This window comes from Vulpes lagopus, chromosome 6 (genome assembly GCF_018345385.1).
Source record: "Vulpes lagopus strain Blue_001 chromosome 6, ASM1834538v1, whole genome shotgun sequence".
Lineage (NCBI taxonomy): Eukaryota > Metazoa > Chordata > Mammalia > Carnivora > Canidae > Vulpes > Vulpes lagopus.
In genome coordinates, this window is record NC_054829.1 from 129,936,424 (window position 1) to 129,949,493 (window position 13,070).

The following is a 13,070-nucleotide window of genomic DNA, read 5'->3' on the forward strand; positions in this document are numbered from 1 at the left end:
AAATTCCAATAACTCAATAGCTAAAAAACCTCCCCAAAACACATCTTAAAATCCACTTTTAAAATGAGCAGAAGAGCACCCAAGTGGCTCAGTTGGTTGGGTGTCCAACTCTTGATGTTGGCTCAGGTTACGATCTCAGGGTTGTGAAATCAAGCCCTGTGTCTGCCTGCATGCTTGGCGTGGAGTCTGCTCTCCCTCTGCTCCTCTCCTCACTCATATTCCCTGTCTCTCAAAATAGAAAAAAAAATTAAAAACTAAAAAAATTTCAATGAGCAGAGGACCTGAATAGACATTTTCCAAAGAAGATAGACAAATGGCCCATAGGTACATGCAAATGTGTTCAACATCCTTAATCATCAGGGAAATGCAAATCAAAACCACAAGGAGATACCATCTCACACCTGTTAGAATGGCTAGTTCAAAAAGACAAGAAATAACAAGTATTGATGAGAATGTGGAGAAGGAGCATCCTTGCACACTGTTGGTAGGGATGTAGGTAGGAACAGTCACTACTGAAAAACGTGGAAATTCCTCAAAAAAAAAAATAGAACTACAATATGATTCAGCAATCCCACTTCTTTATATATCTGAAGGAGATGAAATCAGAATCTCAAAGACAATTCTATATAACCTTGTTCATTATAGCATTATTCACGATTGCTAAGATATAAAAACAACCAAAGTGTCCAATGGCAGATGAATGGATGATGAAAATCTATACTTGAAATCTGCTAAGAGAGTAAATCTTAAAAGTTGTTGCCACAAAAAAGTGGTAACTATGTGAGGTGATAACTAATCTTAATGTGGTCATAGTTTTCACAATATATACATATATCAAATCATCACATTATATACATTAAACTTACACATTATTGTCAATTATGTCTCAATAAAGCTAGAATGGGGAGAACTGTATCAGATAATTCCTTGTTTTCCACATAAGTTTTCTTTAAATAAACTTTATTTCTTTATTTCTCTAATAACTTTCATTTCTCTAATCCCTTAAACAAATATTTCCTTGCTAGAAGAGTCACTTTTCATCCATTGTGAATTATAAAGAGTGAAAAAATGAAAAATTCATTCTATCTATACAAAATTAGAAAAAAATTCAAATAATTTTACTGTACTGGCATTTTTCATATTAAACCATTATAGTCAAATGAAGAATTTCTTTTCTTCTAAGATAATAACTCTGTTTAATAACATGTCATGCAAGGTACTGTTTAATGTTTTCACATGTGCAAAAGAATACATTTTAGAAATTATGATTAGGTTAAAAATGAGAGCATCAGAAGAATATTTCTCAAAAAAAAAAAAAAAAAGAAATTACAAATTGTCCTTGAGATGAATGGTGGTGAGCACTCAACAGTGTAGGTCAGATGTACTCTAACTTGAAAGAGAGGAGGGAAAGTATGCTAAAGAGAGACAAAAATAAAATTTCTGGGAAAAAAAAAAAAAGATTTCCTTCATTGGTTGATTATGTAATTCTTCCAGTTACTTTGTTTAAAAAAAAAATGCCTCGAGCTTATTGCAGTTTACACTTTGGTCAGTGTAAAATAATTAGGTAAAATATAACAATAATAACAAAAGAAGTAAGATGGAAATTAGTTTTTACTATTTCAAATGATTCTATTCAGATATATTAGAAGAGGGTAAGATTTGAAACTTTGATAAAGTTCAATGTTCATATTATGTGTGATTTTCATTTGTCTATGCCATCTGCAAAATATTGGATAAAAACCAAGGTCTTGAACATTGACTATTAATGTTAGTCAATTGCTCTACAATTGCTCCTCTCTAGAGGTACATTAGGTATGTTGTCCCCGTGCTCTGGTTCCACTGGTCCGGCATTGATTTCCCTAAATAAACTCTACGTTTTCTGGTTCAGGGACTTGATCACACAGTTTGCTTTGCCTAGAACACTCCTCACCCAGCCTCCACTCTCTCTGGTGAATGTGCACCCATCCTTCAATATCAATTCATACAACATCTTTAGGAAAGCCTTCCCTGACGTCCTAGCACTAGATCACATTTGGGTAGACTGCTTTTAGGACCTAAGACCCTAATTTTACCAATACATTTGAATGATTAAGAGAAAAAAGATTTGTCGCCCCAGCTCCATGAAGCAGAGGCAGTACAGACTGTTAACCGTTTTGTAAGTCTAACACCCATCATATGGTTTAGCACTGAGGAGGTGCTTAAAACTTTGACTTTACTTCCTTAACAAATTCTGAAAGTAACATAACAACGTGAGAGTAAGAAGCGACCATAAGTTTAAGGCAGAATTAAGAACATGAAAGACATTTTTATGGTGTCTTTAGATTTTAGGAAATGGAATGCATGATGATAAAAGAACATGCAGTTATATAATCACAATGTTAATTACTATGACAAAAGTAAGATTAGTTTCTCTTGTTTTTAAGAAAAATTAAAATGAGAGAAAAATAACTGGCTTGCTTGCATTTTTCTTAGGGTTATACTCATTTATACTTTGTTATTTTATTATAGCTGCAGGGTATTTCAATTTTTGTAGTATTTAACCTGAATTAGCAGCTTTGAAATCCTGTTTCACATCTCTCAGAGATTAATAAATCTTCAAAGCTAAAGTTTTAAAAGCCATTGAATCCTAATTACATTTTTATTTCTGAATTCTTTTCAAACATCAAACATTTTTTGAAAGAATTAGCCAATGCCTGCTGGTGACCAGGTGTTCTTAAGCTTAAGACTATAAAAACAATAAGTGGCTATAAAGACCTGACCTTCAAAGTCATATCTCTAGGAAGTGTGCAAATATAATTTTTAGGGCATGTGGAGGCAAAAACAATAGTAGTTATCCATAGCCCACCCGCCCCATCCCAGCATATATAATGATCTCAAATCTTTATAAATGGGACATAGCCTGAAAATTCAAGTAGAAGATTATTAGATGTATTTCAGCAGCAAAAGTTTTTGTGAACCTAAACCAGCATGTTTAAAGCGCCTTATGATAGTTTAAAAGCAAATTATTAGCCATTATGTATTATCTTAGTTTTTCTGCATATTTTTATTCAACACATTCCCAGTAACACTCATTAATTTTAAAATAAGTATATGTAAGAAATATGTTTATATTTCTTTTCAAAATAGTTTAAATTTAACAGGTGCCAAAGTTATTAGTTTGCTTTTTTATTCTTCTCCCAAAGCATTTCACCAGGGGAAAGTGCTACTCAACCTCCTGTGTCTACTTCAAAGAGAATTTTGGTCATCAAAACTTTAGGTTCCCTCCACAGTTTCTCAAGTTAATGTTATTAAAATGATACCTTATTGAAAATATAAAAACTTAAATGTTTTTTCACAGGAAAAGTTCATAGTAGGTCATTTGACTTCATTTCCTTCGTCAAGATGCATTTACTGACATGAACTGGGGATGGGGGGGGGCAGTGAAAGAGAAAAATGAGAGGGGAGAGGGGGGAAGAGGGAGGGCAGAGACTGAAACTTCCCAGCTTTCTTACATTCTAAAGTTAAGATATTCCATGGAAATATTCTTTCCTCAGAATCTGATGGACTGCTTAAATTTAGAAGTAATAGAAACTGTATCTAAGAGAAACTTATGAAACCTAATGAATAAAAAGCCATTCATTCATTCAATATATTAATTTAATAAACATAGAGTATCTACTCTGCTTATAGTCAGTGAAACACACACACACACACACACACACACAAATTTCAAATCTAGGCAGAGAAGGGAGTCAAGTACATCGATTCCAATGGTGTGATGAGTTCTACAAAAAAGGTGCACCCAAGATGGTCAAGATATTCAGGGATCAGGGGAAGGTTTCTGGAAGAGGGGACTTTTGAACTCAGTCTTGAATGTTGGGTAGAAATTTGTTATGTTGAAAGTAGAAGAGGAATGGGCAGGGAAAATATAATTTCCGTAATCCACAGTGTGTCAAATGAAATAACAGCATCTTTGTTGTTGTTGTTGTTGTCAAACTACTGGAAAAAATTTAAAAAGACAATATGGTTGCAGAGAAAGTGGAAGTGCTCATTTATAGCTGGAGAAAGGACAGCAGATTATGCAAAGCATTGTGTTATACAGGGGAGTTTGGATTTATCCAACTAGAAAAAAAATAAGTAAATGTAAAGCTGTGGAAGACTTTTACTATATTTGTGTTTCAGAAAGAACATTCTGGGGAAACATGTGAAGGCTGAAATACAGGTAGACAGGACATTAAACTTTTGTTAAGGGCAAGAAATAAGACTGAACTGACAGGTAACAATAGAAGAGAGAAGTTAGTAAATATTTTAGACCAGAGCATAGACAGACATAAGCCATGAGGAAGAAAAGTATCTACGGTCTTTACTGTAGTGTTTGCCACACTTTCAGTTTTTACTATAGGAAAATGATGCTAAGGGGAATATGCCAACAAGTACACAGAATCAGTGATAGATAAATCCAGTCATTAAAACCAAAGCCTTAAAAATAAATAAATAAATAAATAAATAAATAAATAAATAAATAAAACCAACGCCTTCAATTTATTGGTATATACACTGACTTTTGAAAAAAAAGCAATACATGACTTTTCTTATGTAAACTATCAAATGTTTATTTCATTTCCATTTAAAATATTTCAAGTAAAAATATGGACAAAAAAACATACAAAGGTTGAAGCAACTAGAAGCATGACGGGTATGCATATACATAAGTACAATCGATATCAAATTCATTGCAAAATTGAGTGACACCATATTGCACCAAAATTTATTCCATACAAAAAACACATGTGTCAAGACTTTCTATCAGATGAAAGCACTCTTATTTCATAATATCTTACCACTTACACAAATAGCCCATAAACACCATCTGGCAGTGTGATTGCTGCACAAGAACTCTCCCCAGAGGGAAATCATTAAGCTGTAGAAAAATCCTTTTTATTTCACATATCACATGATGGTATAGACATCAGTGCCAGAGGACCTTAAGAAACACAACACAATCCACACATGAAAGTCCCTTTGCACCATTTATATTTTCATAGTTAAATATCTAAATAAATCGTTACTCCTAATATGGTTGGAATGTAGATGCATAAAAGGAATTTTGCTGTTTAAGAATTTATCGATATAAGACATTGTGTAAAATTTGTACAAAATACACACAGACCCCTTTACCGTGTTTTTCCACCATAATGCCACAGTGAAGAAACCCTACCACAGATGAGGAGCACTGGGGATACTGCCCCTCAGTTAGGGGGATGGTACAAGGCCATGACAAACATTCGAGAGTCAAGTTAAGGGGATAGAGCTGGTCTATAAATTAGAATTGAAGCATAGATCAGAGATGGCTGACAGCACAACCCTCCAGAGTATTCTGACTACCATTTTTTCCCACCGGGCTAACCTGACTCCATGGATGCAAATTATTGATGCTTGCCATAGAATGTCAGAGGCATTTAAATACGTTCATATACAGTACCTAATAATATGCTGATATGAACATACCAGCACATATATTTTCTATCCCTTGATAACTGAAAAACAAGTCACTATTCCTAGGCAGATTTTAACACGAAGCTCACTAAATCTATATTTAACAAAGTAAATACAGATATACATATGATAAGAAGACACGAAAAACTCATCATGAAATGAATTCTGAGTCAATAGCTAAATACCGTCTCTACCAGTGCATCACTACTAGCTAATCCATACTAAAATAAGTACATATTAAAAAAAAAAAAAACTCTGAAATCTGGAGTCAAATCTTTGTCAGAAAAGTAGGACAAATTAATTTGTCAAGGACTCAATACAAGAGCCCATTTGTTACCTTTTTCTGATTTGTATTTATTATAAAGCACATCTACATGTCTGTTCACCAATTTGGCACTGAGAGAAGACTTCTATATTTCATGGTACTGAGCAATGCACTCTCAACACATCTGATGCTTACATTTGCAAAGTTCTCAAAATGTTGGGGGGGCGGGTACCACTGAAAACTCATTACTATTATATTGCAACATTTCTACGAAGAAATGGAAACTTGAAGCCTATGCCTGTGTTGAAAATAACATTGGCCCCAGATATCCTCAAAGAGGAAAGTCATATATCACTCTCTGCTCATGGATAATGTCAAAAGAAGAATCTGGTTTTCAAGATGTGAGTTATCAACAGTTTAGCTCCAGATTTATAGCGTTAGTCGTACTATTTGCAAGGGAAAACTATTAGGTAAAAAATTTCTCCAAGGGAGAAGATCAAAAACAACCCAAGACCACTTAAAATCTTTAGAGGATTCTTGTGGTTTGTGTAGTAACCATAGATATATATTGTTTTTTTTTCTTCCAGAGAAATTAAAAAGTGCTATATGGTAGTGTTTGAAAAATCATTAAAACAACAGTAGCTTAATGTAGATCACTCCTATTCTGTTAAAAGCATACGCTCATTGCAAACAATCTATTCCCCAAAAGTATTATTTTACTTTAATATAATATTCTTTATATTACATTAGTCAGTAAATGGAAATTTGGAATGAAGGAGAAATTCTAGGGAAAAAATAATTCATAAATATTTTGAAATAAGCTCAAACCTACAACCAGGGAACCACATTGCATTGCCTCCAGGTGTAACACAAATGAGCTTCTGAGCATGTACTGAAGACTGTTAACTAGGAGTAAGTGAGGTCTTATCTTCACAATCATCATCTAAGATCCCTCACAATGCAACCAATGATACAGATGTAACATCCAACGGCCTAATATGTTTTGCCACAGGATTCTGTGCAAGGTACACCGTCACACAAGGTGCTCAAAATAGTCACTTCTGCAAAAGACATTAACTGTGCATCAGTCTTTTTTGCTTGTTTCTTCAGCTTTCAGCATGACCTTTAAAGACTTCAAGAGGTAATAAGGACTCAGCAAACAAATCTTCTAACCAATAAATTAATTCACTTGAAAGTCATACTTTTAAAAAAGTCAGTAGTGTGTATGTTGAGGGAAAAACAAGTATGTCCACTTTCAAACCAGTGCATCCATCTGCATGGCTCTCAAAGGCCTACTACTCCACAGTTTTCTTGAGAGAATATTTATTAAACTGTTAAGGCTGTTATTGGTACCATAAATGTACCCTTGATCCAAGAGTTGAAATACACACATGTAATAGATAACTACTTGAGATAACCATCCCCCAGTGATATTTTAAAGCCAATGGTAACAAAGAGAGCTGAGGACTCCCAAGGAAGTAAACCAAGTGGCAGTTTCACGCTAAAGATATCTAGAGTCATTGAACATAAATTCAAATTAAGATTCACTCCCATTTAGAGGATACCATGTCCAAATAGGACAAATAAAACAAAGGAAACAATTGATTGATCTAAAAGACAAAAACAGAAATGGTTCAGAAAGATCAAGCTAATATCCTTAGGAGATTGCAAAGGACAATATCTCACAACATGGAAAACTGGTGAACTTTATGAGACTAGGATTTACATTTGAGAATTTGTAGTGTATCTAAGAATAGACCAAGCATTTATTTTTAGACATAATCAACTGATTTGAAAATGCAACAAAAAGAAGTAAGAATTATCTTCAAAATTTGGTTAAGATACCTTTTTAAGTACAGTACTAAAACTACCAGAGGTTACACTTTTAAGTATCATATATATTGATATACATTTAAAAATACTGTTTATGAGAAAATTAACCTAAAATATATTTATAGGTAATAAGTTTTTATCTTATAGATTATGTAAACAGAAGCTGTCAAGATGTCTCATTATCTTCTCTCTAATTTATATCTGCTACAAGTTTCTTCTTGCCAGTTACACATTGTCATGCTTTAATTCCTGACTTTAAATTGTTAGCAAAGTAAAATATGACTCTGTAAACATTGTCAGCACCAACATACAGCATGTCGTGTAGGGTAGAATGAAGCAAGATTATATTTAAGTAAAATCAATCTTTTAGGCCCCTGCATTCAAATCCTCAATCTCGCTATGTTTCTTTCCTAAGTAAGAAAAAGAGTTACAGGGACCCCTGGGTGGCTCAGTGGTTGAGCGTCTGCCTTTGGCCCAGGGCATGATCCTGGGGTCCCAGGATCCAGTCCCATATCAAGCTCCCTGCATGGAGCCTGCTTCTCCCTCTGCCTCTCTCTCTCTCTCTCTCTCTCTCTCTCTCTCTGTCTCTCATGAATAAATAAATAAAATATTTTTAAAAAATTTTGTTTTTCTATCATTCAGAACTTAATCATAAAATATGTCAGAAGTGACCCCTCTCCTTATATGTCACAAGATATATATTATGAGAAAACCATTTATAGTTATATTTAGATACTTCAATTAACTCAAAACTTTATTATTTAAAAATATATTCTATAAATGGCCCATGTTTATTTCTACTAGAAAAAATAATGGAAGTTATTTTACCATATTCTCAGAGACCGATACAGATTTTGTAGAGCCAGAAATGTATACAATTTTTCTGATCTTCTTCAAGAAAGAAACAAAATACAAATTTTCTAATGCAACATTAGGTACAGGACCTTGGAAGGGGCATATCTAAGCGAGGGGCACTGAAGCTACATTCCATCAGCTACTCAGGACATCCACATATGCACAACAGTTCTTTTTTAATTTTTCTCTGACTCTGCTGCATAATAAGTTACATCAAAATATCATTACTTCCAGTCACATGCTATCTTTCATTTCTTGCTACTCTGACCGTCAGTATTTTATCTTTTCATAACCTATAACTCAATTATAAGAAATCCACTATAGGGCAAAGATGCCCTCTTTCGTGGTTGGCATTACATTCATCTACAAATAGAGATAAAATAATGAGTTTCCTGAAGACTGATTACAGTTCATAAAAAAATATGTTAAGTAATTATACTCAGGTTAACTATCTGTTAATATAGCAACTGGGGACACAATTTTACCAGACACATAAAATTACCCAGAAATGTGTTTCAAAGTACATGTTAGAGAAAATGCTATGCATTGCTAATGTAACCTAATAATCTATCCTACTCCTGTGCCAGCAGAGATGGGAAAGATACAGTATAAGCACATATGTATATTTGTGGGTACACAGGCCTAACATTTATGTTGGGTACTGGAGTCTGCCATCTTTTCTAGAACAAATCTTTAATCTCCTGAAGAAAGACAAGAATAGGCTCTATTTCCAGTTGATCTAAACATTTATAAGAGTCCAGTTTTCCACAATCAACCAAAGAAAAATCTTGGGAAAATAATCTAACATTTAAAAAAATGAGTCCAAAAATTTACTGAAATATTTATAATTGCATAAGGAGAATCAGTCCATTTTTTAATCAAATTGTTTTAGCTTTGGAAGTCTTTAACTAAATCTGTTTAATTTTCAATTAAATACTGGAGACACCATGTTACCAAAAAGCAGTACATTTGAAAATAGTATATTAGTCGTCTTAAACTGTACTGGCCACTTTTACTTTTTGTGGTATAATAAACTCATAATATGTATATGAACATTTGAATATCCACACTGGTGCAAGTATATTGCATGTAATGGTTTATATATAATTCTCTATATACATAATTTTAATTATATGAGAAAAAAAAATTTACTTAGTATAAATAAAACATACATATTACTGTGCAGGAGAGTTTTCAACTAGAATGGTTTGATGCAATACCATCTGAATAAAAATTATGAATATTAATTTCCTGATTATAGAAACCCTGCATCTTTCTGTGATGTATCGTGCAAGTAAGTTGAAGTACAACTTAATCTTTATCACTTAAAAAAAAAATTATTGACCAACTAACTCTCTGTCTGGTTAAAATGGTATTACAGTAGCTTTAGAAATTTAACAATGCAAAAATCATTTTTGAAAATGATGGAAAAAATAAGTATGAGTTCTAGCTGGCTTTTACAATGTCATATTTAAAAAGAAATTAAAACAAAAAATAAAGAAATAAAATGAGACCTACCTGCCACTGTAGATATAAGCACATTACTCTCAGGAATAATCAAGACCTGTACAAACTTCTCTATAAGATTTTACTGTTTTTTTTTTTTTCACTACAAAAAAAACGAAACAAAACCAAAACCCATGAAAAACCTCAAGAAGAGTTTGCTGGTTTATATTACATGGGCTTAGACTGTAGGAAAAAAAAACAACATAAGGACAATCTATTTTTACCTCAGCAACAATAGAGTGGCAAGAGATGTAGACAAATGGATAGAAGAAGCAGAGACTACAGATCAAATTTGAAAACCATATGGTAAGAGAAAAAGGAAAGAATTTTTATGAATTCACTTAGAGACCCAAATACTAGGTTTGACTGAAAAAAATGTCAATCTTGGATGCGTATTAAATATTATCGAGATCAAAAACTGAAATTAAAAAAAAACTGAAATTAGTGAATTGGAATTGCCTCAAATTATAAATCATCATTTCTGTTTTGGTCAATTGTCTATGAACTATCAGCTCTTAATGATTTTAATCAGCAAAATTCCTTAAAAACTTGTTACTTTTAAAATCAGGGGATGAAACAGTCTGGTATGACTATTTAATCTTGGAGGTATGTAAATAACAGTTTACACATTCCATCATTATATTACATTCAAAATTCCATAATATTTTCTAAACCTACCATAAAAACATCTGTCTGAATACATATACATACAGTTTCTCCTTTTGACGAATTTGTTATCAGTTATCTCTTTCTCAAGTTGAATGATAATTAAGGTAAGGAAACTACTGACAAAGCTGAGATAAAGAAGTGGAAAATTTTTAGAAATACTCGTTGTAAATCTTATTTAGCAGTGACATTTCTTCCTCAATTTTTTCTGTAAATATATGCCTTTTCCTAATTAATCTGGACAGTTTCATTTGAAGGGATACTTTAACAGAATATAAAATATATAAAGAAAACATACAAACTATCAAAATTTGTCATGATGTAAAAATAACTTATATTTAAAAATTATTCCTAATTACTAACACTGCATATAGATATGATTATAGGATCGGGCATAATATTTTGGGTATTTTCTCTCTTGTTGACTTCTGTCTTATATGAACATTGCAATTTGAAGATTTAAAAATGCATATATTTAGATATATTATCAAGGAAGTAAATTATCTGTAATTGTACATAAGAGGCTTTAATACCAAACTGAAGTATTGTTTTGCTCTTAGAAAGATGATACATCTTTTCCTAGTCAAATGGGCTGCCATGAAGACAAAGTGGCCCATAACCTTGGAGTGAAATGAAAATGAGTGAAAAAAATCTTAATGTAATCAATTATCAAGAATTTTTAGACATAATTCCTGGATTTTTCTCATAAACAATAGCCTCTAGAAGCTCTTCTTTAATATATTCCTTAAAATTAGGCCTATCCCTTCTGTCTTTTGTTCAAAATGCTCTAGCTATAATGCATTAAAAGATGAGTGACATCTAAGTTGGTATCTAAGGGAAGCAATGCAATGACAACATAAAATAAATTTCTTTCCCTCCTCAGTCTATAATGATGACGTATGCTTCCCCCCCACCAAAGAGTAGAAAACACTTTTCACAGTATAGTCATCTACAGCATATAAAAATTGTTTCTATAAAAGCCATATATACAGAAAACATCTCAGTGTTCATGATAAAATATGTTATAAAGGCCACTAAAGTAATAGTTCATTCTGTAGTCATTTTCTTCCAACTTCATGTAGGTATCAGGGATTCCAAAATTATGTGAACTCATGGAATGCTTGCATATCAGCTTTCAGTAACTACATGGAGTTAGAACTAAAGTTCTTAGAAACCAGCTTGAATACACTAAAAGATATGAATAGCAATAACAGATTCCTTTAGTCCATCACCAAAGTTGCAATCCTCTAGATTTTCATGAAATGAAGATCCACATTTTGTTTTAGCCTTTTGGGCAGAAACAAGGCCATGCATAGATCACCAAGATTTCAAATGCATTAATTCATAATTTATCACAATCTTCTTCTGGTACAACTTCCAGTATTATTTGTAATGTTCTGGTTATTTTGTCTACAAAGAAATAAAGAAGAGAAATTAAAAATGCACAGAACTCAGGAATGCGTAAAGACAGCAAAATGTGAATTATTTGGAGTTGAATACTGAAAACATACAACCGCCTATTTCATGAGCACTTTCAAGAATTATTTACTTCATTAGAATCCCATCATGCTCAATTAATTTATTTGTCACTTCTGTAACTTCCCATGATGGCTTCTTAGCAAGAATACATTAATATTTTGTATTCAAATAGGAACTTTTATTCAGAAGCCAGGGGGCTGAAAATATTTTGAGGCAATAGAACCAAGATATAAATAAATGTTCAAAAATATACTCCATATTCGGTTTAAAACTGGTTTGTTGTTTTAGTACCTATGAGATTACAACCAATTCCTCAGAAAAAGCAAAAGACTCATACTCTAACATCCTGCTCAAACTTGTAGCATATTTCTGAGTAAAACACATTATGTCCCAGGGCCTTATCATCTCATCTGCAGAACGAGGGACTTGGGAGTCCATCAGCAAGATGGAGGGCTAGGAGGTCCCAACACTTGTCTCACCACAAAAACAACAACAAAATGAAACAAAACAAAAACACAAGCAAACAAACAAAAAACCAATAACAGTAAATAAATAGCTACAAACTGAAGAAAACAGATTGGGGAAATTTCTAAACAACAAGGAAAAGGGGACAAAAATCTAGCAGAGCTAAAAAAAAAAAATTGAGGACGCTTACATAGAAATGTAAAGAAAGTATTCTGCCTGCATCACCCTATTCCCCCAGTCAGAATCTGGAGGACCCCACCAAGGCTTGGTGTTGTGGAACGGTGCAGCTTTAGCTACATAGGCTTCCCACAGTCCTCCTCGATGATGGTCCCAGCTGATGGGGCACTGAGCACCCCCACTCCACATCTGCTCCCAGAGGCTGGGGCTCGTGCTGAGGTGAGACTTGCCTGTATGGGGCCTTGGGTGTTGATGTGCCCCACTCTCAAGGATGGGGCACCATGGCACATCACCACACACAAGACTGGAGCTGCCACTGTTCTTAGTCCACTCCAGCCCCAGACTGGGG

The 13,070-nt window shown here is 33.4% G+C and overlaps 1 protein-coding gene across 1 annotated transcript in view; it reads right to left on the bottom strand.

Moving 5' to 3' along the window:
• Positions 1–11,326: 11,326 nt before the first annotated feature.
• SLC7A11 (solute carrier family 7 member 11) overlaps positions 11,327–13,070 on the bottom strand; it is a 76,738-nt gene continuing 74,994 nt past the window's right edge. The window contains exon 12 of the mRNA XM_041759376.1: positions 11,327–12,010. Within this exon, the coding sequence (XP_041615310.1) occupies positions 11,943–12,010 (68 nt within the window). The 3' untranslated portion in view covers positions 11,327–11,942. The remainder of the gene's footprint in view (positions 12,011–13,070) is intronic.